Source organism: Peromyscus californicus, unplaced genomic scaffold, assembly GCF_007827085.1.
Source record: "Peromyscus californicus insignis strain IS unplaced genomic scaffold, ASM782708v3 Scaffold_10__1_contigs__length_136768540, whole genome shotgun sequence".
NCBI lineage: Eukaryota > Metazoa > Chordata > Mammalia > Rodentia > Cricetidae > Peromyscus > Peromyscus californicus.
The window spans coordinates 114,341,773-114,367,098 of NW_026294391.1; the positions used below are offsets into that span (position 1 = coordinate 114,341,773).

The 25,326-nt window shown below is 44.1% G+C and overlaps 1 protein-coding gene across 1 annotated transcript in view; it reads right to left on the bottom strand.

Moving 5' to 3' along the window:
- Positions 1-12,634: 12,634 nt before the first annotated feature.
- Positions 12,635-25,326, bottom strand: part of Gpc3 (glypican 3) — a 346,519-nt gene continuing 333,827 nt past the window's right edge. Inside the window, exon 8 of the mRNA XM_052747238.1 lies at positions 12,635-13,162. Coding sequence (XP_052603198.1) covers positions 12,993-13,162 — 170 coding nt within the window. The 3' untranslated portion in view covers positions 12,635-12,992. The remainder of the gene's footprint in view (positions 13,163-25,326) is intronic.

Here is a 25,326-nt window from a genome sequence, read left to right on the forward strand (position 1 = left end):
TTATAATTAACGGCTGAGCATACATGTCAGAGGCAGGTCTCCATGGCTAAGTTAATTTCCAGGGTAAGGGGCAATAATCTGTGCATGAGTTAACTTCAGAAGAAAGGGACAATGTCAACAGAGCAAATGTATTTTTTTTTCTTGGCCCTTTAAGTGAATCTCATTTCTCTCAGGAAAATCCAGTATTTTAGGACTTATTGAAAATGCCTGTCCAATGGGCTCTCCATTAAGTGCACTAACATCTATCTTCCAGGCAATTTAAAGATCCCACAAAGGAATTTATTGGCCTAATACTGTCAGAAGGACTGGTGATAAGAGGAGTTAGTGATAAGAATGCAGTGATACTGAAATCGATATGGATCTAAATTCTGGCCTGTCAGATGTCTATCTTGTTTCTGATAAGCTGGAAGGAAGCCAAGAGGGTTCTTCCTGGATCTAAAACCATCCCAACATTCCTCACTTGCCCTGAGGTCTTTCTTATCATGTCAACTGAGGAGTCAGGGCTAGTTGACCTCAAGGGCCTACCTGCTCTGCCCTTGCATAATTTCTGGTTTTTCTTGCACGCAGTTTGCAGAGCAGGACAGGCCAAGGAGGGAAGCCAACATCTGGGCCTTGGACTGACTGCAGCAGGAAGCTCTGCCCTCCCTCTTGTCAGTTTCCTGCTAGATCTCAGCACTGATTTGGGCATCCCCCTCGCCACTCCTGACTCTGCTAACCCTAAATCTCAAAACTGTCCCACTCAAGGCAGTCACCTTGATTAATAATAGAAAAACTATGTGAGGCTCAGGCTGGAATCGGCACTGTCCACAAGAGGCTACATGGGCCCATTAATCTCATTTCCCCTGGAAATTCAATCCCTGAGAGCCAATGTGCCCTTCATCATTGAGCTGATCCTTTTTTTTCCACTTTCTCTCCCAAATCTCAGTTGTTATAAGAATGTCGAGTGGTTTTGGAATGCTTACAAATAAAAACTGCCAGAAGATTTGTTGAGAAGAAGCACTACGCTCGGCAGCTTCAGCGGAAGAATGTGGAAGGCACTTGAAACTGCTCGTGGCTGCGTGCCTGTTCAGAAGCCCACAGTTTCATGTGGACTCACAGGAACCTTCTGACTAGATGCATGGTACTGACTTCTAGAGCTCCAAAACTCGGGAAGGTGGGACCAGCTGCTCTCATTAGCCTTTTGCAGCCGAAGGCCCATGGGCTCAGGATGGAGCTCAGTTGGTAGAGTGCTTGCCTAGCCTCCACCAAGTACTGGGTTCAGTCCTCAGCACTGCATAAAACTGGCCATCGTGATGCTCCCCTGCAATGCTAGTAGTACTTGGGAGGTGGAAGAAGGAGAGTCCCGAGATCATGGTCATCCTACTAGGTAAGATCAAGTGCAGAAACTCAAGGTCATTCTCAGCTACATAGTGAGCTTGAGGGCACACAACAGCTTCTCTGACAAAAAACAACACATACAACACAAACTGAAGGCCTTGAACACAATGGGAGACTCAGAAGGCCGATAGGTCAAACTAAGTCTGCTTGCTGGGCCATTTTACCTGGAAGGGCGTGAGCCAAATCTTGTGAATAGTCACTGTGCATGCTACTCACACTATGAGCATACAGCAGACCTGAAGTTGTTTTCACAAGCAACAAGAGCAAGACCTACAGGCTTGCACACTAGATGGATGACCCACAGAGCAACACAGGGAAGCCCCAAGGCACAGAGCAAGCAAGACCTGCAAAGCAAGTCTGTGGGAGTCTTAGGCTACTGCAGAGTCAAGGAAGGGGGTGATTGTGGCTGTGGGCATATGAGCAGGCAGACTTTTTGCTCATTGCTTAAAGAAAGTCTCTGCAAACTGAAGCTTTCATTGGGATTAATTGAGTGGAGGGGCCCGGCCATCTCTTGGAGGGCATGAGTCCCTCCTTCCTTAGACCTGTGGCTGGCTCCACTCAGGCTTTGGCTGTTCTGGTCAGCTCTTGGGAAACCTAAGCTTTCTTCGAAGTTGGGCTACATATAACATGACCTCTTACTAGACACTGCTCCTTCTGCTCCCGGTGCGCTGCTAGGCTATAACTGATACTCATCTCTAAACTGTTGAAGACCTTGCGATGAGCATAAGCCCTCTGGAAAGCCCAGGTTATGACCATCAGTTGACGGCTGACTTAGTTGGTTTTGAATCTCTCCATGGAATGACTGGAATGGATGGCCATCCTACTGGCCTTACCTCCTGCCCTAGACAAGGGATGGAGCAAAAGTGACTAATAAAGGAGATGTTGGAAGGAATCCAAGGCAGCTACTCGAGCCCCAAATACAGAAGATGGGGCACTAAACCTTTTTCCTTCTTAGAATCAGACCACTGGTGAGGCTTTCAAAAGGCCATTTCTGGAAAGATCAATCAAGAGCTGAAGGAAGACAGCCTCCTAGCAGGTTTCTGCAAGGGTCAGGTAGGCTCTTGGCCTTGGCCACTTAGGAGGTTTTTGCAATGTTCCCTTCAAAAGGAACACTGATGATTCTCAGCACCAAATGTAACTGGAGTGCTCACTTCTAGCATCTGCCTGAGTATCATCTTTTTGAAGATGACGTCCTGTTCTTAAGAGTGAAATGCTTGGAAAGGGCAAGGCGGCAGACAGCACTGAAACTCTGATGTTTTTTCCTGTGAAGTAGAAGGACTGGAATTGCATTTTGCATCTGGGCTGCACAGACTGGCTTTCTTGGTGAACACACGTAAGAGTCTATGCTGCTGCTCGCTGGAGACAAATGGAGCGCTTTCAACCCTATCTGACATAGTTCTTCCTGGACACTCCTATTGATGCTTCCTCCATAAATATCTTATTTGTGATGCTGGTTGTAAGAGTGCCACATACTGTGAATGATCCCAGGTCAAGTGACCTCATTGACTATTAGCTTAAAAGATATCTTCTTATTTGGAATTTCCAATAGTCCAGAAGCATCTCTGATCATAGATGTGGTCTTGTGAAGGCTCTGGAGCGTAACCTCCCAGGAGGCCAAAACTTAGTTTCTGTCTATCATAGGTCTTTAGAACAAAAGCAAATAGCATCAATCATGTCAATTATGAAACCCAAGTCACGATTCTTATATGATGATAGCACAAACCTGTGGGGTTTGAGCAAATGGGGCTGACAAGATTGCTCAGTGGGTGAAAGCACTTGCTTTGCCAGCCTAGCCATCTAAGTTCGTCCCTGAGACCCACAGGGAAAGGAGAGAACTGGCTCTTTATAGTTGTCCCCTGACTTCCGCACGCACGCACGCACGCACGCATGCAAGCATGCACCCACGCACACATGCCCCACAAAACCCCAAACCAAGTTGCATCAAGAGATCAGATGGAAGGGCGGTGGTGGCGCACGCCTTTAATCCCAGCACTCGGGAGGCAGAGGCAGGTGGATCTTTGTGAGTTCGAGGCCAGCCTGGTCTACAGAGCGAGATCCAGGAAAAGGCGCAAAGTTACACAGAGAAACCCTGTCTCAAAAAACCAAAAAAAAAAAAAAAAAAAAAAAAAAAAGAGAGATCAGATGACACTCACTGTAGCTAAATTCAAATAGCCTGCGTCCTGTTGCATGCCCCATCCCCACCCCATTTCTTTTTGTCTTGCTCTACCCTTGCTTGTGCAGGCTGAAGAAGAATCCACAGCCCCTCGGTTGTGGAAAGAAGTATGAAAGCAGTTTCAATGGTACATGTGAAAAGATACTTTTCCTTTACTACCCTGGCTAAGACAAAAAGCATGGCCAACAATTTCATCTCAAGTGCCAAGCCCGGATGACGAGATGATGATGGGCCTGGAAGAAATTTCAGAGCCAGAACATGCCCTGCCTCCTGCAGGAAGTGATCCATCTCCTGATCTTCACCAAGGACAGTTTGGCGTGGGGACCCAGGTGCAGGTTAGTGGTCTCTAAGCCTTTGCTGATAGGCAGCCCAGAATGGGTTACCTCATTCCACAGTGGGAGTTTGCTCTGCCTCCTGGAAGGTTCCGGGTAGGTCCATGTCTAGACTGATTACAAAAGCACCAACAAAACAAAACAAATACCTAACGTCTTAGCGAAGAGGCAGGAAAGCAAACAGTGCAGGGGAGGAGAACAATGCTTCTGTTGTGACAAGGAGTCTTTGGGAGGAGGATGGAATTCCCGCACCCCAGGTTCTAATTTGGAAGGGCAACATTAAATGTCTTTAAGCAGGTCCTGGCTTGAATGCATTCATTTGGAAAGGCAATGTGTTTTGTTAGATAAGGGATTCAAAAAAAAAAAAAAAAAAAAAAAAACAACCAAAAAACCCCTGCCACTAGGATCAAAATGAAGATCGTTATTACCAAGGCTGTCTGCCTGGGTGCAGGTTTCAGGGAGCAGGCCTTTACCCCAGCTCACCAGTGGAGCTGTTTGTCATTTCTGCTAGTACAAAGTGATGAGCTGTGGAATGCGGTTGCCAAGGCCCCAAGTCAGCCCCCCCTTTGCACTCACCTTGCTGTGCCCCCTTAAGCAAGTCTCTTAATCTCTCTTGGCCTCACTTTCTACATCAGGGAAAGAGCATGGGCATTGGAAACCTGTCTGAGTTGAGACTTCCAACCAAGTAGGACACATATGACAATCTGACTGCCTTATGGTATTGAAAACTGGGGATTCTCACCCCAAAGGAAAGCAGCAATCATCATGCCTGAAGTAGCTCTTAAAAATGGTTTTATAAGCCAGGCAGTGGTGATACATGCCTTTAATTCCTCAGGCAGAGGCAGGCTGATCTCTATGACTTCGAGGCCAACCTGGGCTACAGAGTGAGCTCCAGGAAAGGCTCCAAAGCTAGACAGAGAAACCCTGTCCCAAAAAACCAAAAGAAAAGTTTTTATAGGGGTTAGACAGATTGCTCAGTGGTTAAGAGCACTTGGTATTCTTGCAGAAGACCCAGGTTCGATCCCCAGCACCCACAGGATGACACAACCATCTGTAACTCCAGTTCCAGGGTATCTGACATCATTTTCTAGCCTCTGAGGACACCACACATGCACATGGTGAACAGATGTACATATAGGTAAAGCATCCATACAAATAAAATTAAAAATTAATAATTAACATGCTGTTATAGGGGCTGGCAAAGTAGTCCAGTTGATAGAGCACATGCCTAGCATGCACAGAGCTCTGAGTTTGGTCCCCAGCACCACATTAGTTTGCCTGCAATCCCATTACTTGGGAGGTGGAGGCAGGAGGATCTAGAACTCAAGGTCACTCTCACCTATATATAGAATTCAAGGCTAGTCTGAGTTATTCGAGACCTGTCTCAAAAAGAAAAGGAAACAAACCACCAAAAAAAAAAAAAAAAAAAAAAAAAAAAAAAAAAAAAAAAAACTAAAGAATTTCCTCAACCAAACATTTGTTACAAAATGGAGCTGCCATTTTGAGCAGTGGGACACATTTCATACTCTGAAGTCAGTGTAGAACCAGGTAGTAAGAAGGTCAGGCAGCTTAAAGGTACAGTTATTTATTTACTCTGACGTGAACTGCTCATTTATTCATTCTCTCAGCATGCCTATTGAGCACTTACTATGTCTCAATCCCCAGAGATGAGATGCTTTTCCTGAAACCCATGCCTTCTTGTCTACCTCATCCTCTCTCTTTCTCCCTTTTCATTTTGGTTTTGTAAATTATGTTTTCAAACTTACTTATTTGTGTGAGAAGGGGCATGTGTCAGAGCATGCATTTGGAGATCAGAGGACAAGTTGCAGGAGTCTGTTCTCTCCTTCCACCATCTGTGTTCTAGGGATTGGACTCGAGTCATTGGTCTGGACCCCAAGCGCCCTCCCCCACTGAGCCGTCTCACTGGCTCTGATTCTGCTTGGGTTCATGATCTGGGCTACAGAGGACTGAGTTGAAGTCACTGCTTAGTTCATGCTGTGTCATCATAGTTGATCTAGACAAAGTTCCTCCTTTGCTATCTGGAACCAGTTGTGATCTGTGTGAACACAACTGACTTTTTGGATGCTATGGTAATTTGAATGCAATTGGCCCCCATCATCTCATAGGGAGTGGCACCATTAGGAGGTGTGGCTTTGTTGGAGTGGGTATGGCCTTGTTGGAGGAAGTGTGTCACTGTAGGGGTGGGCTTTGAGGTTTCCTGTGTTCAGGATACTGCCAAATGTGTCAGTTGACTTCCTGTTGCCTGCAAGATGTAGGACTGTCAGCTCCAGCACCACAACTGCCTGCACATTGCCATGCTCCCCACCATGATGATAATGGACTGAACCTCTGAAACTGTAAGTGAGCTATCCCAATTAAATGTTTTCTTTTATAAGAGTTGCCATGGTCACGGTGTCTCTTCACACAAATAAAAACCCTAACCAAGACAGATGCCATGCCTTCTAGCAATGCTGTATCCTCAAGATTGATGCTGGACTTTGGTAGCAAGCTCTCTGTTGCTAGAACCCAGCTTGGAGATCCTTTCCAATCACCATCCTTGGGCTCACCAACATTGTCTTTTGGGATGAGGAAGGCCTCTAGCTGCTTCTGCTGCTGCTAGGTGACTCCTAGATTCTTGAGCTTCTGAAGGGCCATCCAGCCCAATTTTCTTCCCAGCTTCTCCTGCTGGCAGAACTATCTCCTGAGCAGTAGCAAAGTCAGCTCGGAGTACAGACACACTGGTTTATCTCTGGATCAGCAAGGTGGGCTGCACCAGCAGGTGGCAATGATGTTTCCAACCGGGTACCACAGGAGAGAGCTGGTAGTGGTTTGTACCTTCTCAAGCCAGAGCTGTGCCTGTGGCCTAGGCCAGCACACCAGCGCATTTCTGCAGACCTAGAACTAAGGCTGAAGGGCCTGTGCCACTGATGCCTGAGCAGAGCTGTTGCTATAACCAAAGCCTGGAAGTCACAGGAATTTTTGTATTGTTTTGGAGTGCCAGGGTTTGAACCCAGGACCTTAATTCATGATAGCTAAGTACCTCTGAGTTCTATCTCCCATGGTATCGATTGTTTTATGGTGTTTTGAGGCAGGGTCTTACTATGCTATGCAGGCAGACCACCAATGATCCTTCAGCCTCAGTACTTAGAATGCTGAGATTGTAGGCATGTGCCATCCCTTCTGGTCATATTATGGTTTTACATTTTTTCTTACATTTATTTTGTGTGCACACACACAGGCTCGCATATACACGTGCATGTACACGTGCGCACACTCAGAGATTAGAGGGTATGGGTTTCCTCTTTCCACCATGTGGGTCCCGTGGATCAAACTCCAATTGTCAGGCTTGGCAACAAGCACTTTTCAGCATCCCATATTGTTTTTAACATCTCTTTATGCTTTGGGGTCTACACATGGTTCATTCCTCCTAATTGCTGCATAATACTTCATGTGTGCTCCACTGCACGTTCTAACTCTGCCTTGTCCTCGGAAGACACCTGGGTTCTGGCTTTGCCTCACCATGCCCAGGAATGCAGCCATGAACTACCTTGAGTATAGTTCCCTACCAACTTGTGACATACTGTTTTGTCTAACTTGTTCATCTCCCTCTGCAAAGGACATTTTCTCCACTTCCTTTGTATTTTATAATCTGTACAACTTCTGTCCTTTCTTCTATATTTTCTTTGAGGTTTGAACATTACATGTACTACATTCTGCTTTCCTTTGCATATCACAGTCGTATTACATATAGTGTTTAGATTTTGTTGCAATTCCCTATTTGAATCAGACAGTAGATGTGAAATCTGAAGAAGGCAGGGATTAGGTCTGCCATAGTGTCTTTAGTATGTGATACAGCATATGCACAAAGCATTACTCAAAATACTTGTAGCATGAATACTGGGGTCATCAAATACTTAGTAGGTAGCAACTTCATGCTAGCCCTTTGCTCTTTTAAAAAATTAAAATTACCTTTATTTATGTATTGTATGCAGGGCCTGCCTGCCACAGTGTACAAGCAGAGATCACAGATTGACTGTCAGGAGTGGGTCGTCTCCTTCCAGCAGGTGGGTCCTGGGGCTTGAATTGGGGCCGTCAGGCTTGGTGGCAGGTCCCTTTACCCACTGAGCCCCCGGCTGACCTCTTCTCTGTGTTCAATGTGAATCTGTCTAAGTTGCTCTACACGTGTGAATAAAAAGCAGCAGGATTATTTTGTCGGCCCTTTGGCAAACCAAGCAGATTAATTATATCTTAAATAGTACCCTTTTTTTTAAGCAGCCCCCCTGGGAGGGAATGATTGTGTCAGGGAAAGTATCCTCCAATTTTTTGGAACTTTTCTTTGGGGGAAAAAACAGCCAAACTTACTAATTCACAGCACATTCTTTGAATCTTCTGGGGGAGGGGTTGTTTCTTGAAGGCAGATTTGATTTTTGGAAATAACTAAAAGCCACTTGGCAGCAAAGCTAGTGAATGAGGTGTGTGATCAAGCTGAAGAGTATCACTATTGGCTCCAAGCCAGGTGTGAGCTTCAAGACCCAAGACTGATTGCTTGTATGGCACACAAAGCAGCTCAGCAGTGCTTCCAGAAGAATTCCAAACATGCTGACGCCTTGGCAAGAAAAAAGTTTCTCTACTACTACTTCTAACTACCATCACCAGCACTAACTCCAACACACACACACACACACACACACACACGAGGGATGAAGAACGAAGGAGAATACTGTCTGGTATATCATGTAGACAAAATAAAATATTTAGATTTTGGTTTTTGGAAACTGGTGGTGGGTCTAGTATGGTGGTGCACACCACATTTCAGCACTAGGGAGGCAGAGGCAGGTGGATCTCTGTGAGTTCTATGTTGGGATAATCTTTTTGTACGCTGTATGAAGATGTGTCTCTGTTTTACCTCGTCTGCCTAAAGTACCTTATGATTGGTTTAATAAAGAGCTGAACGGCCAATAGCTAGGCAGGAGAGGATAGGTAGGACTTCTGGGCAGAGATAGAAACTCTAAGAAAGAATCTGAGGTGGGAGATTCACCAGCCAGACACAGAGGAAGTCAGATGTACAGTACTGAGGAGAGGTAATGAGCCACGTGGCAGAATGTAGATTAGTACAAATGGGTTAATTTAAGTTTTAAAAGCTTGTTGGGAGCAAGCCTAAGCCAAGGCCAAACTTCCATAATTAATAAAAAGTCTCTGTGTTGTTATTCAGGAAATGGCAGTTCAAAGACAGTCCTGTTACAGTTCTAGTCTAGCCTGGTCTACATAGGCTCACCAAAGTTGCATAGGGAGACAAATTTTCTCTCCAAAACAAGCAAGCAAGGAAGCAAAGTAATGTGGTGATATTTTATTTGTGCTTTAATAAATAAAGTGTGCCTGGAGATCAGAGGGAATAGCAAGCCATTTTAAGGAAACAAAGAAGTCAGGCAGCGTAGCACACACCCTTAATTCTATCACTTAGCAGGCAGGATCTCTGTGTGTTCAAGGCCACAGTAGGGAACAGAGCCAAGTGTGGTGACACACACCTTTAATCCCAACCATAGAGTTCTGGAGAACTGTACAGACAGGAAGTGATATAGCTGGCCAGGAAGAGGAAGTGATGTAGCTAGACACAGAACAGCGAGGTATATAAGCCTGGGTAGACGGGAAGTCACTCTCTTCGGAAGCTGTGGAGTTGGTGAGGTGAGGGTCGCTCATGGTTTGTCCTATTCCTCTGATCTTTCTCTTGGGCTTTAACCCAAATTTCTGGCTCTGTGTTTTTTATTTATTAAGACCATTTAGAAATTCATCTACAAGGGAACAAACAAACAAACAAAATACACACCACTCATACAAGTATGAGACAGAAGAGACTTAGTTGGTGGCTATTTCTACAAAGCTATCTTGGTAGTTCAGTTGGCCACAGGTCATCTGTCCAGGGTGGTGTGAAGGACTAGGGATATCACTCAGTGGATAGAGTACCTGGTATATATACACAAAGTAGGCATATGTCTGTAATCCCAGAACTCTGGAAGTGGGTGTAGCAGGAGAATTAGAAGTTTAAGGCTCTTGTCCTCTGAGTTTTAGGCTGACCTAAAAGAGATCTTGTCTTAAAATGAAAGTACATGGCTGCTAAGCAAGCCTCTGCATCCTGGAGCCCTGTGGAAACATAATGGCCTCTCTTTCATGCTCTTAGGCTATCCCTGCATCACTGGTACAGCCATTGGCCTAACAGTCCAATGGAACTACTGACCCATTTCCACCTAGAACAGGAAGAAGTGCTTATGGGTTTTACAAGACATGCTTAGACAAACAAAGAACTGAGAAGAGGAACAATTTAGAATTCTTGTTGAAGGACAATTGTGAAAAGTCATCATATTATCCTTACTCTTGTGTTGCTCTTTATGGAAGAACCAGATCAATGGGCTGACATTATAGGAAGGGATATTTAGACTCTACCTAATAAGGACTGGGTCACATTCTAGAGTTGTGTGTTAATATAATCTCAAGTGTATGAATATACATCTATTTCTAGAAAGGGGAGCGTGATTGACTGAAAAATCAAATGTTTAACATTAGGAGCTGAGGTTTACACTCAGTGGTACAACATTTGCCCAGCATGTGCAAGGTGCTGCATTAATCTCCAGCATATGCCCCACCCCCAATAACAGTGAACATCAATAGGTGTTTCTCTCAGCTTTCCATTATTGTAGCAAAATACCTGAGATAAAAATGATGACTAAAAAGACTCATTGCGTTCATAGTTCAAGCCTGAGCTCCTTTGGCCTTGTTGCTGAAATGGACAACTTCCTTTGCCTGGCTCTCAGGGTGGAGACATGGAACTTAAAACCACATTTTTCTGTTTGTGGGAGCAAAATGTGGTTTCTCAGCCACCAATTATTATTATTATTTATTATTATTAGCCACATTAAGTAAAGCCTTTTCTGTGGAATGACAGGAAATTTTTAGAGGGTAACTGGGTTTAAGGCCTTCTTCTGGTCTGGTATTATTAGCAAATCAGGCTTTAAGTCTAAGGAATGAATCTTTCCAGTATTTGGTTTTTGTAAATCCAAGACCAAAGGGTCTTACGAACCTCATTCAAATTTAGAAACAAGAATGGCTTTATCTTCAAACTATCTTCAAAACAAAGACAGTTTCTTGCTTTTTGCATCTCACCAACCACTATGAATCATGTAAGTTATGTTAGGAAATAAAACTCAAAACAACAACAACAACAGAACAAAAAATAAAACTTGTTTAGAAAAAGCTAAGTCCCAAATTTCCACTTTGTGTTTGTAGGCATTTCTGCAAGGGATCAAAAAAAGGGGGGTGGATATTGGAAAGTTATGCTCTTCAGGAGGCCGACAAGAGTGTTTGTGACGGCAGGGTTGAGGAGGTGGATGGAATGCTAAGGTGTGATAAGTTGTACCTTCTACTTCCCCTGTGGTGACTTCCTACTATTGGACTGAAGTGGGAGCTACTGCAGGAGACCATTTCCTAGACTCAAAGAGGATTGACCATCTCCTCCTTGCACCTCACCCTGGCTTCTCTGTAGGAAGACCAGGTATACAGAACATTACACACATGATAAAAATGGCAAATTGGTTATTCCTGGAGTTCCTTGGCAGCAGGAAGACAATCTAAATAAATAGTAAGTGCCATAAATGCTTGAGATGCTGTATGTGCACAAAATGGACTCAAAATACTGGGTCTATGAGTCATGGAAGGTCAGTGTTAGAATTAGCATGAGGGCAGGGATCGAGGGCTGTTTCATTTGCCATTCTCTCTAGAATCTGGTCACTCAATAGGTTCACAAAAATCAAGGTTTAAGTAAGTGCCTGTTTAAGGTTTGAGTAAGTGCCTGTTGGAGAAGCCAACTGAGGCAGAGGGTTAGAGAAGCTTCTAGTAAATCATAGGCTTGCTGAGGACAACTTTGACAACAGGACTCAGGACATTGGTTCACCCTGCTATGTTGCAGTCCTTGAGGAGAGACATGACAGAGAGTAAGCCTAAGATGACAGGAGAGAGCTGAGAGAATTCTTTGTTTGCACTACTTGAGTCCACCTCTCGAGCTTAGAGAAAAGGGGAATATTAATTTTATGACTTGTATATAACCTACACAGAAGCTTTTCTAGTTGAAATTTGTGTGTAGGTGTAGGTGTATACGCATGCTGATGTACATGTGTGTGCCAGTGCATGTGAAGGCCAGAGGTTAGCTTTAGACTCCTCAGATGCTTTCTGCCTTGCTTTTTGAGACAGACTCTCTCACTGGCCTGGGGCTCCTTGAGTAGGTTAGGCTGGCTGGCTTAGCAAGTTCAGGGTTCTGCCTCTGCTTCCACAGAGCTGGGCTTGCGAGCACAAGCCACCATACCTTGCTGTCTGCATGAGGCTTCTGGGGATTGAACTCGAGTCCTCGTACTTGTAAGGCAAGCACGTTATCAACGGAGGTACGTCTTCAGTTCAGAAGGGAAGTCTGGAGAGGGGTCACGGCAGGGCTTTTGAGTCACCTTTGGTCTCCTAGGCAGCAGAGTCCATGCTCAGGTTTCCCAATGGAGACCGGGCATGGATGCCCACTGAGAGGGGGTGGTTTAATCAAGAGTGCTTGATGCTTGACGTCAGCACTGCTCCTCGCCTCGAAGGTAGAGGTAAAGAAGTGCTTGCAAGGACCTTTTGGATCCTAGTTGGATTACACTGACTAGAAAGCCAGATGAGGGGGAAAATGGGGATGAAGGGAGAGGAAGCATACGACCGCTTTATAAAAAAGGACCCAACATCATTTTATTTGAACTTTTATTTATTTTTTTTTTCAAAGAAATCCATGCAGAGAAAGAGAAAAGAGGGAAACTTGACAACCATGTTCTAGCAGTCAAATGTAAGAAAATAATTTGGCACAACTTGAAGGGGTTTTTTTTGTTTTTTTTTTTCAAAAAGACAAGCTACCTTACTACTAAAATTGACCTTCCTCATAAAAATGCCATTTGATTTTCAGAAAGACAGTTAGCCTTCTAATTAATGGCGGGAGGAGGCATAGAAGATAAAAAAAATAGAAAAAAAAAAAAGAAGGTGGCCCCCTTTCTGTAGGAGGACCACAGGGTGCTGCAGGGCAGCACAGGCACTGGTCCACGAGCGAGTCAGTGCACCAGGAAAAAAAAGCACGCCACATAGATGGCCACAATGATCAGGATCTTCAGTGGGGATGGCGTGTTCCCCACACTGTGAGAGGTGGTGATCTCGTTGTCCTTCTGGTTCACATGTTGCTTGTTCCCTGGAGCATCGTCCACATCCAGATCATATGCCAGTTCTGTCAAAAGAGAAGGAGGATTTGAGTTGCAGGAGTATATACCCCATCAGGTCTACACCGTTCCCAGGCTCCAGCCCCTGACTGGACGGTTGAGAAGCTCCCACTTGGATTTTTCTTTGGTTTGGGAAGGGAGGGATTCCAGAGGCAGGAAGGAGAGGGTGTGGTGTGCAAGGAGATGGCCAGAGGTGCTCTTGGGCAGAGAGCACAGCAGTGGGGAGTGAGTCAATCAGTGCTTCCCTCTCTGCTCTGGCTCCACCAACACAGCAGGGGGTTTGTTGGTCCTTTGCAACATCTCCCAGGCAGATCTCTACCCTTGAAGGGAAGGTCATTTTCATCAGAACTCACATCAAAATGTGCTATGTGGGTGAACATATCTGTCCTTGTGTGTTGGCGAGGGAGGGAGGAAGGAAGAGTGGGAAATATGTAATGGACTTTCCCTTAGCCCCATACAGCGTACTGGTATTCTTATTCCAGGAAATTTGAGTTGATGTTGAAGGACAGGGTAATTTGCTATTGAAAGTTTTATTTTTCCCCCAATATTTCCTCTTTTATATAATTTCCTCTCCCATAAAAACAATAAAACCTCACCAAATAGTCCCATCTATTGAGCAAGCATGTCCACCTTTTGACATTGTGATACAGCATTGTCACCTACAAAGTTCACACTTGAGAACTACTCAACCAAGTTACCCCCTTCCAAAAAAGTCACCCCAAACTCTCCTAATGTTTTCAATAAGTTTATGGTTTTGTGTTGGGCTGCATTCCTAGCTATCTTCAGGTGTATGAGGCTTCTGGCTGGATATGCCTGAAAACACAGGATATAATTTGATGCCAAGTGAATTAAGGTTAAGGAGAAGCCAATGGGTAAAAAAAAGTCTTGTATTCTTTGCTTGTTATGTATGAGACATGTACATGATTCTGAAAATAAACAGGATTGGCCTGATACAAAAGTCCCCTAGAAGGCAAATCTAAGCAGACAGAGGTTCTATGTGAAATTCTAGATCACCAGTCCAGGGGTCAGTTTCTTGCAAATTTGTGTCTCCAGATCCAATCCACTGCCTTGTTTTTTCCTTGACCCTGTGTCAGTATTTCGTGAAGGTGATATGCGTGCCAGTGACTCACCACCCCGCCAACTCTCCCACAGCCAGGGGCCAGAGAGATCCCTTTGGGGCACTGAGAGGCATACCAACAGACTCAGAGGAAATGACTGGGATTCTACCGAAGGAAGGCAAGGAGAGGAAGGAAGAGCTCCTATTACAGGCCATGAAAATATTCAGGAAGTCCCAGGAAGCAAGTGTGTGGATTCAACTGGTCCCAAATATGCGCAGAACTGGGTCCAAGACCAGGACAGTTCTGAGGCTGGCATGGGTTAGTACAGGAAGCAAAATCAAGGAGATCAAAGCCAGGGGCTCTGATTTCACAGGCTATGACCCCACCTTCCAAAGAGGCTATTGCAATCTATAAAGCTACCGAGGATGATGGGAGAACCAATTTTAATGTGTCTCATCTGAAGAAACAAGACATTTTACCTCAAGGTTTCTTTAATTTGCATATATTTAATCACCAGTGTAGATCAAGTTTTTCTGTGCTTTGGCTTATTAATTATATTTCTCAATGGGTAATAGTTCACATTCTCTGCCTTTTAGTGTGATAAGTATTGATAGTTTTCCTATTAATTTGAATTTTATGTATTCTATTGGATTATCTGCTTATATTAACTAAAACAAGTATTATTTGATCTTATAATTTTTTAAATTCTGTCATTGCATCCCAATGAGATGATGACCTAGCTTTTAATATCTATAAATCAGATTCTATTTTACGCCTGTGAAATTGAAGCACATTTCTTTTGCCTGAGTGCTGATAGTAATTCAAATTTGTTTTCTGGGGAACTCTGTTGCTCAGGAAAAGTAATTCAGCAGGTTGTAATCCAGATTCTCCTCAGTACATACATACATACATACAGACAGACAGACAGATAGACAAAATAAAAGGGGGAAAGAACAAAGAGCAACACTACTTGGAGACCAGACCTCTTTCTCTGAAAGGTGAACTATGTGGGGTGCACAGGAGGGCTGGGGTCAGCTGTCAGTTGGCAAGGCTGGCACAGGCTTAGGTCCTGATCGGCTTTCAGTAAGGCAGAGAACACATATGACTGATCTCTTGAAAGCCAAGCCTTGAGTCCCACGACAGCTTCGCCACTTAAGCGAAGAGGGGTATTTTTAGGGTTGACCTGAATGAGAGGGCTCTCAGCATTGCTTTCGCATTTTTTCTGGATGATACTCTTGCCCAACATCAAGATGAAACACTATCTATTAATGTTCCCACTTTGTTCCTCCTCTATTAGTTTGACTCTTCAAATAATCCGCTAACACCAAACAGCCCTGATGACTGTAGCAGCCAGAGCAGGTGCAACACTTCTGCTCAATCCAGTCGTTTTTATCCTTTGAATGCAAGTTTTACTTTACATGTCTTTGTTATGTACTTAGGCTGTGTGACATGTGTGAGCTTAGATGCATAGGAGGAAGTCAGAAAGCAAGTCTCAGGAGTAGGTTCTTTTCTTTCTTCGGGTTCTGAGGATTGAACTCAATCTCGCGCAGCAAGCATGTCCTTGGCCCTCTAATCGTTTCCCTTGGACCTTATACTTGGAAATGATAACAAATGATCTTGAATTAAATTACTGAATGTCCATGTTTCCTAGACAGTGTGCTACAGTATTCAGCTGTACCATCTCATTGACTTTAACCTTGCCCACAACCTTATGAAGTAGGTATTCCCGTTTTACAAGTGAGGAAGCTCAAGTTCAGGGTAGTGGGTTTGGTCTGTATTTCCATGGTAACCAGTAGCTGTATTATCTGAATCCAGGCTCTGATCATAAACCTCTTATGAAGTCATGCTGCTTCTTTTTTAAAGGTTTTTTGTTCGTGTTCGTGTCCGTGTCCGTGTCCGTGTCCGTGTGTGTGTCCGTGTGTCCGTGTGTCCGTGTGTCCGTGTGTGTGTGTGTGTGTGTGTGTGTGTGTGTGTGTGTGTGTGTGTGTGTGGTTGTTGAGACAGGGTTTCCCTGTATAACAGCCTTGACTGTTCTAGAACTTGCTTTGTAGACCAGGTTAGCCTCGAACTCAGAGATCAACCTGCCTCTGCCTCTTGTTCCTTAAAAATAATTTATTTATTTATGTTTATTTTATAGGCATTGGTGTTTTGCCTCCATGTATGTCTGTGTGAGGGTGTCAGATCTTGGAGTGGAAGACAGATGTCATGTGGGTTCTGGGAATTTAACCCGGGTCCTTCAGAAGAGCAGCCAGTGCTCGTAACTGCTGAGTCATCTCTCCATCATCTCCACCATACTGCTTCTTGAGGAATTCTGTATACCAAATATGCTGCAGGACTAAGTAGGAATAGATTCCCATTCAAACAAACAAACCAACCTCAAGTACTGAATGTATATCATAAAAGGAAACTTCCAAAGCGTGAGAAAAAGGCATTGTTTCCACCTCAAGTTTATCACATACTCAGTTACGAAACCTTGTTAAACTTTGTAGAATAGTGCAGAGTTCTTGATTTGGGGATCTGACATGGAAATGATCAGTTGTGTTTCCTAAGAAATGAGTGATGATGGCCAAGGCCATTAGATCCCAGGCATAAATCTAGGCCACCAAATGGCCTCTCAGAATATTCCTCTCTAAGTTATGGCTAGAGATTGCCCGAGGCTCTCCATTCAGTAGAGAAGTCTTATCACTCAATCCCTGCCTGCGGTGTACACTGACGGGAAGCCCAGCAAAGCCACATTCTGGGCCAGGGCCACCACCACAAGGATTAGAGCTGAGAGAGGGAGCTGAGAACAATAAGAGAGTATTGCGGGAGATAGGGAAATCAGGATTTTGGTCATTTGGACATTCCTGGACGGAGGAAATAGAACCTAACTTCATTTAGCAAACAATGCTAGCCTATGGAAGATGTCCCAAAGAGTAAGCAGAAGGCTGAGGAAAGATTTAACCACTACTTCAAGGGATTGCACACTGTGGTAAGGGTACCACATCAACAGACAAACCAAGTTGACATCCCTCTGAAAGCAGAAAGGACTTATATAAAGAAAGGCATGGGCAAATTACCAAGGGGAGAGATAAAGCCCCAAAGAGAGCTATCTGGGAGGGTTACTTAGGCCAATGGGCTTTCTCCATCAGGAATCATGATGATGACTACAGCAGGGCTCACTGAAGTGGCTTTTAAGGAAATAGTTCAAGACCTGAACATTGAAATAAAAGCAATAAAGGAAACACAAACTGAAGGAATTCAGGAAAAGGAAAATCTGAGTAAAAGAAAGATCACTAAGAACTGAGATTGTAGGTAGTGGATTTCCAATAGGAGCAAGGGACCTCTGTGTTGTAAGGGGATGGAGCACACACTCTCCAGGTGTGTGTGTGTGTGTGTGTGTGTGTGTGTGTGTGTGTGTGTGTGTGTGTGTGTGTGTGATGGGAGGTAGTAGTGGTGAAAGGTAAGGCAAGAAGGACAAATTGGGGCCAAAATATGTGGGTTAGGAATGTTAAAATTACTGTAAAGAGAGCGGGGGCGGGGGCTGTCTGACGGTTTCTGAGACAGGGCATGCACAATCTGATCTCTGTATTATCTCTGTGAAGCACAACCCTAAGCCTAAGCCAGAGAGACTCAGGCATCTTGTCCTGAAGAAGCAAGAAGCCCGTGGGAACAGAAGCTGGGGACCAGTGAGTAGCACATATGAAAAAAAAAATTAAATAATTTGGTTTTGCTATAAACTAGACATATGAGAAACACCACACATGATTTTATTTGAAATCACTCATATTTTTTAATGATTTCCATACTATATTTTCATCATGTTAGGTGGATATTTTGACATGGACATTTATTGCTTCTATCTTAGAGTGACTCTTCTGTGAGAACCTTTAGGGCCAGCAAGGAGTTTTTTTTTCCAAGCTACATCTAAAAGTCTGTTTCTATTTGTAATCAGTTTAACTATGCCCAGGGGGTAGACCCAACTATCTGTACTAATTACATACTCAGCCCTGACTCTCATTTCGCCTTCGTGGCCTTTGTGTTGTAGATTAGATGATCCATTTAAAATAACAGTCAGTCATTAGGGGCTGCCTGTTGTTTGTGTTGGAAAGCTTTTCTGCACTGGGCAAAGCTCTGAGAGGAGAGCCCTCCATTCCTGGTTATTAAAAATCTCCTCCTGGAATCCCCAAGGAGTCTTTAGCATCCCCAGGGGCCTCGAACTCTAGATTCAAGGCCTGGCTTGGTCAAAGACTTCCTACTTCACCTCTGACAAGGCATTTCCTTCTGGGCTTCAGCTGCCCCATCTGGCAAGTCAGGTTGCTGAACTGATGACCCCTACACTTCCTTTGAGTTTTATTTCTCTCTGTTTTCAAGGCTCTTGGGACCTGGAAATGGGACACAGTCTGCTGCAAGCTGTAATCATTCCTTTACTCACAATAGCCAAGGTGGCCTTTTCCAACAGAGCCTCCCCATATAAGTAGGGTCAATCAGTTGTTTCCCTCGGGATATTTCCCTAGTAATGATCAGCTACTGAATTCTCTTGCTTCTTGACTTCCTAATCTTGGATGAGAGATCCTGGCTATAAACAAATCCATGATACATTGCTCTGGTTTTGTTTCTAACCCATGGTTATTACCCCCACCAAAGCCACTGCCCACAAAACTTTGGGAGAGAAGTTGCATACTATCTGAGGGATGGTCCCTCAAGCAGGCCTGCACAGCAGTGGAGGAGAAAGATTTGGCAGCCAGTGAGATCAGTCTCGGGGCCCTTTCAGAGCCTCTGAGGCCCGAGTATATAACAACAAATACTCATTGGATTAAAATGGGCATCAAGAAGTTGCTATAGGACCTTCACTTACACAGACGGCCTAGGGCATCTCTGGCTGCCCTCAAAATGGCAAGGGAGGGAGGCTACTGATGAGGCTTAGTTGTAACAATGTTCACCTCAAATGTACAAGGCCTTGGGTTCAATTTCCAGCTCTGTGTAAACTGGGTGTGGTGGCAGATGCCTGTAATATCGGCACTTGGGAGGTGGAAGCAGGAAGATCAGAAGTTCAAGGTCATCCTTGGCAGAAGACCGTGTCTTAAAATTAAAAATGGCAGGGAAGAGGATGCTACTGCTAAGCCAAGCACGGGGGTTTCTTCCTTGCCAAGCCTGTTCCAGCAGATGGCTTCAATCTGGCCCTAATATAGCAACAGAACAACACTGCCATCCATTCCTGTGTTTTCCATTTGCTGCGTACAGTTAAGACTTGGGTATGTGAAACCTCAGGCCATTGCCTGGCATACCCTAGAGGATAAAACTGGGGGCAATCTCCAAGGAAACGGCACTCATTGCAACACTGCTCTTTCTGCTGCCCATTCACACGGACATCCTGGGGCTTTGCTATTGGTTTCTGATTCCCAAACAGATCTTGGTTTCCTTGTCTTCTGAACCACAACAAAAGCCCCCTTCCTGCCACAGTAACCCCACCTCCTTTATGAACTTTCAGGAATGAAATGAGGACGTGGACTTGAAAGCAGAAGCAGTGGCTATGCAAACGACGCTTTCGTCTTCACAGTTCCGATGTGGGTAAACAGGCCTACTTCAGGCCTTGGGGTTAATTCTTTTAATGGGATCCCTTTGAGAACAGGCCCATTTCATAGCATGTCTTATTGACAAATCAGTGAGCTCTTGATTTTGCTGACTTGATAACTGACTATAAAACCCGGAAGCGATCTCATGGCCCCTCCTGGAACAGGGCTAGGCAGTGAAATCGCCACTTCATTTTTTTAATTGCTAATTCCAGCCTGCAAACATCCTCAGTTACAACTGAGGATTATTTCTATTAGAAGAATAGAGTGCTGAGAGAATACAGTAGACTGTCCCCATTCAGGAAGAATGATCTTTCTCATAATAGGCCTGTTTTTCAAGCTGGGATACAATATCTTTAGGTTATACTGCACTGGGCTATGGGCATAGAAACCATGGCATACTTCCCAGAGATGTAGTAGAGGAAAAGTACACTGCTTTATAGAAAAATATTCAAGGCTGGGGCTGGAGAGATGGTTCAGTGGTTAAGAAACTTGCTGCTCTTGCAGAGGACCTGGGTTTGATTCCCAGCACCCACATGGCAACTCAACAACACTCTCTAACTCTAGTTCCAGGGTGACACTGATGCCCTCTTGAGGCCTCTTTGGGTTTCCATATGCACACTGTGCACCTATATACATTACACACACACACACACACACACACACACACACACACACATACACACACACTAAAATACATTAATACATCTGAAAATGTCTTTAAAAACCATGTAAGGATGTATGGTGGAGTAAGAGTACACTGCAAACTCAATGAAAACTTCAGAAAACATTTCTGATTGAGCTAGTCCTTCAAATTAAGTTCCATATACTTGGGGGAAATTTTTGATAGCACTCTTTTCTGTACATAGGATGGAAAGGTCTTAAAAGTACTGTTGGGCAACTTGGATCACCTGCTACCATATGTGACATTCCAACTCTCAAATTCCAATTGGTGACTCAACATATTCTCTTCTATGATAACTTCCTTGTCAGGAGATAATACCATCAGCCCTCAGCTATGGCTCTGGCTGCTTAACCTTCTAATATAAAATTGAAGAATTTGAAACACTAACTACGCTATATTGTTGTTTGGCAGTTAAGAATCAATCAAGAGATGACTTAATCTTGTAGAAAATAGCAAATGGTTTTATTATATAATTTTATCATAACATGGGCCACTATTGTACTTATTTGGATGTGTCATGAGTCAGGTTATATTCCCAAAAAGAGAACAGCTCTGTCCTGGAAGCCTGGGGAGTAAGAGTGGAAGCTGGCCCTCCCTCAACCGTCTCAGAAGCACCACCGCCTCCTTCCTCTGAGCCATCTTTCCAGCCCCCAATCAAGCATTCTTATATTAGAAAACAAGAGATAATGGCATTTGGGATACAGACTCCCTAATCCCCAATGCAAGGACATTGCTAGTTTGGTACCTTACTTAGCTGTAAATAAACCCAACACCAAGGCACACACATCAAGTGGTTCTTTCCCAGTGTTTTGAAACTCAAGTCAAGTTGTGCACAACAATAAAAATGAATGGCTCTTCAGTATTACCATGGAATGCATGTAAAGCTCCTCAATAGTGAATGGGCAAGAAGGCTTTTTACGGGGGGCGGGGGGGTCTTAGGGATTTTAAATGGAGACTAATTATTAAAGAGCAAGTATATACAATCTCAGGGAACATACATTTTAATCCACCCAAATGATGCTAAGCTTGAGTCACATTTTGAAAACAATAAATACAAGGAGACTCTCTCCTCATAAATTTAAATATTAATGGTTTAGATTCATGAAGTTCTTATTGTAACATCAATTGTGGGCATGACACAGTCACAAAGGTATGCATCACTGGGCTTTAAGAATGTAGAAAACACAAAAAATCACTTATTGTAGCCAAATCCAATGACTGCTGAGGGCTCATGGGAATAAGGAAGTGGTCATGTACTTCCTTAGAGCCAACTATATTAGGATTTTATCAAATACACGAGGGCTTTATTTTGATGGGAAAACTCTGGTAAGCTTCCATTTTTTTATGAGCAGTAGAGGATGTGTGGGGGTAGGGGTGGGGGGGATTACCCTAAGATCAAAATGCTTACAGAGTCCTGGGAATGTCCAATAGCATAAAAGATGGCTTGCATCCTAGCTGGGGGTGGGGGTGGTGGGGGATGCTGAAAGCAAGCTTCTAAAAGCACTCAGCTGGTTGTGGGAACATCAGACTGGAAATCAAGAGTAGGCAGGTGTCCTTATAAATGAAAGCTGAACACCTTCCCTAAGTTGTTCTGTCTCAGGTTTGTTCATTAAATGCTCACCAGCTGTACAGTTCTTTCCTCCTCATCAACAAGATTGGGGGAAACTGAGACCATTTTTCTCTCAGGTCACTTGAATGCACACAATGTCTTGGCTCCATCCCCTTCCCATCACACCTGTGGATCTGCATGGTCGGAGAGTGCTCACTGGCATCCTCACACAGGCATCTCTTCCCTCTCTGTCTGGATGTTGGCCCTTTCCCCTCTGCTTCAGCCCAGGCCCTTGACCTAGTCCTCACCGCCCCAGTTATAGAAGATACCTGTTTCTCTCCAATGCTCCACTTTGTGTATGTGTGTGCAGGGGGGTTTCAGGACGGAATGTTCTATTTTGTGACAGCTAGAAATAGACAGGATTCTGTTCCTAAAAACACACGTGGGAACACGTTTCTCCCTGCCTCACAATTCTTTGATGGCTCACTACTGCTTATGGGAGAGAATCCTAAGTCCTTAGCAGCTTCTCTGCTTCTTGTTTCCCGGCTTCCTAACTGGAAAACTGCCCATATATTTTTCCAGACATCGTATACTGTAGTCCTAGCAATGTTGAAAATGCCAAGGACTTGAAGTTTTTCAAGCTGTTTCCTTAGATTAGGATGATGTCTGTATGTTCTTTCTCTCTGCTCTCTCCCTAGCTCTCCATCTTTTATTTTTCCCCCAATCCATCTCTTCTACCCACAAATATATCTTCCAAGTTTCAACTTAAACACATCTTTCAGGAAGCCTACTCCCCTTGCCTTGGCCAAAACCAATAGCTTTTCTGTAGTAACTGGATTGGATTTCTACTGTAGCACAAACTTTAATCTGCATCATAGCACAGTTAGTCATTTCCAGGGTCTCCTCCTCAACTAGACTGACTTTGGTGAAGTAAGAAATGATTTTTATTGTGCTCCATAGCTCCCACACAGGATTTGGTCAATATAGAACTTAAACATATGCTTGTTGCCTGAATGAACAAATGCCCAAACAGATACCTATTCCCAGCCTAGTGAGAGTATGTAGATGAGGAGAAATCTCCTTGCAAGAATGACCATCCTTAAGGGGCTGATGCTTCTGATTTCATCAAGGGAGTCACCACTGACCCATGCTGAAGACAACGCAAATGTAGGGCCTATGACAGGAAGCTCAGGAAGCAAATGGCCAGGTTCAAAGCCTGGCCTTTAGATTCCCAGGCAGCAGTTTATGGTACTCAGTATGGATGGAATCCACGAAGATTATTTTCGTATTTGCTTTTGTTGCCTGGAACCTGGTGCCTTGCTATGCAAGCAGCTGACACATGCCAGCATTGTGTGTGACATGCAGAGCAGGAAACAGGTTTTCTAGTGAGTAGCTTCCATTCATTTCTTACGTGCAACCTTGATGACTGTGTCCTGATACCTTTGGCCTCTGTCCCTGCCTCACGATCTACTGCCCCCCCCTGCCCCCGCCACAGCCCATCCTTTCCCGCATCATTGATTCCCAAGTGTAGGGGCTGCTGTGATTGAAGTCTCAATGCCTGTCTCTGGAACATCAAAGTACAGCCTTGTTAATGAAGTCCACTGCTTAGCCGTGATCATACAAAGCAACAGGACTTCAATCCTCTCAGTAGCACCTGCCAGCCTCCTTTCTCATTGCAGAGGTCCATGGGATGAGTGCCAGTAAAATACATTTGCACGCTGGCACAAAAATGAGTGCAATACCTTAATCTGGAAGTTCTGTGTTTTCATCTCCACCTCACTTTTCCATTTCCCAATTCACTTCTTTTTCTTTTTCCATTGCTCTCTAAGCACCTTTCCTGTATCCAATTATTGTTTTTCTTTCTGGTCTAATCATAGCTTTCTCTAACAAACATTTCTCTCCTGTTTCCACAGCACTCTTTTCCATATCCTTAGGCAAAGGCAAGGTTGGAATCACTGGATAGATTTTGACTTTTAAAATGTTTTGGTAGTGAGACAGTGAGACTCTGGAGCTCAGGGCCAGCTCTGAATTTGCATTGACTCACCTGCCTTATTCTTCTGACTTCTGGGGCTATATGTGTGAACTATCACACCCAGGTCTGGCTTTTAGAGAAACTGCAATCATCTTTTGTTTGTTTCCCCTTATCCCCTTTGAGTACTGAGGATTGAACCCGAGACCTCAAGAATGCTGTGTTAGAGTTCTACCAGTGAGCTACATCCCCAATTCTTGGTTCTGAATAATAAACATGAATTTTTTTGGTTCTGCCTCACTTGATGTAAATGTCTAAGCCAGGTTCTGTTTCTTGTGGCAGAAGTTCCAGTATTTCTTGTTTTCCTCCTAAGAGGAAAATAATTTGGACTTAAGAGATCACTATTGTAATCTGAAAACTAGGATGAAGGAGCAAAGGCCTTTCTGACAGAACACTCTGAGAGGTGTGTAGAGTTCCCCTAGCTGAACAGATCTCGGGAGGTGCTCCACAGGAGTTTGGACAGCTATGAGGTAGGGTGTTGATGAAGGAACTCAAACATGGATGGAATCGGGGAGGGGAAGGTAAAGTAACTTCTTCCAGCACTGAGGTTCTAGAATCTCATTCAGATCTTGAAAGGTCTCATGATAGGGATGAAGGATGAAGGTATAAGGGTCAAAGTGACCTTCACACACTTCCCACTGACACAGACACTGTTTGGAGAACAGTCTCTCTCAAAATGACGAGTGGCTCACATGGAGAGGAAGATGTTCAGTGGACTCCAGAGTCATTGACCACGACATGATTTTAGGGGAGCAAATGGTGATTTGCTTAAGGTGGGGAGAAAGAAGCCTATGAGCTGTCAGTTTGCTGACTTAAATATCAAAAATAATAAAAACATGTATCAGGCAATATGAAATGTTGAGTGTGTGTAACTGTATGGAGGCACTTGTGTGCAAGACTTGTTCACAATGAATCCCCCAGAAGAACAGTTTGTAATTCCCAGGTGGTAGACTCTGCTCAGTGCAACTGCACATGGGTAGCTAGCTACCCCTCAGGACATGGAAGCAAAGTAGAGGCATTAGATGGAGAAAAGTCCTTTGAGGACCACACTTAGGACCGAAGTGGGAAGGACCCAATGGAAAAGCAGGCAAACTGAGCAGAAGAAGCAAGATGATCTGTCCACAGATAGCTCTGTGGGCTTTTGAACAAAGTAGGTGAGTGCAAAGTGAGGCTGGGAAAGGTAAAAAGGGTACCAAATGGCCTGGACCCACAGCTCTAAACATGTGAGTGGGAGAAAGAAAAATTTTACTATCAAGAGTAACAGCTTACTGAGGAGTATTAAAAAAAAATAAACCAGCA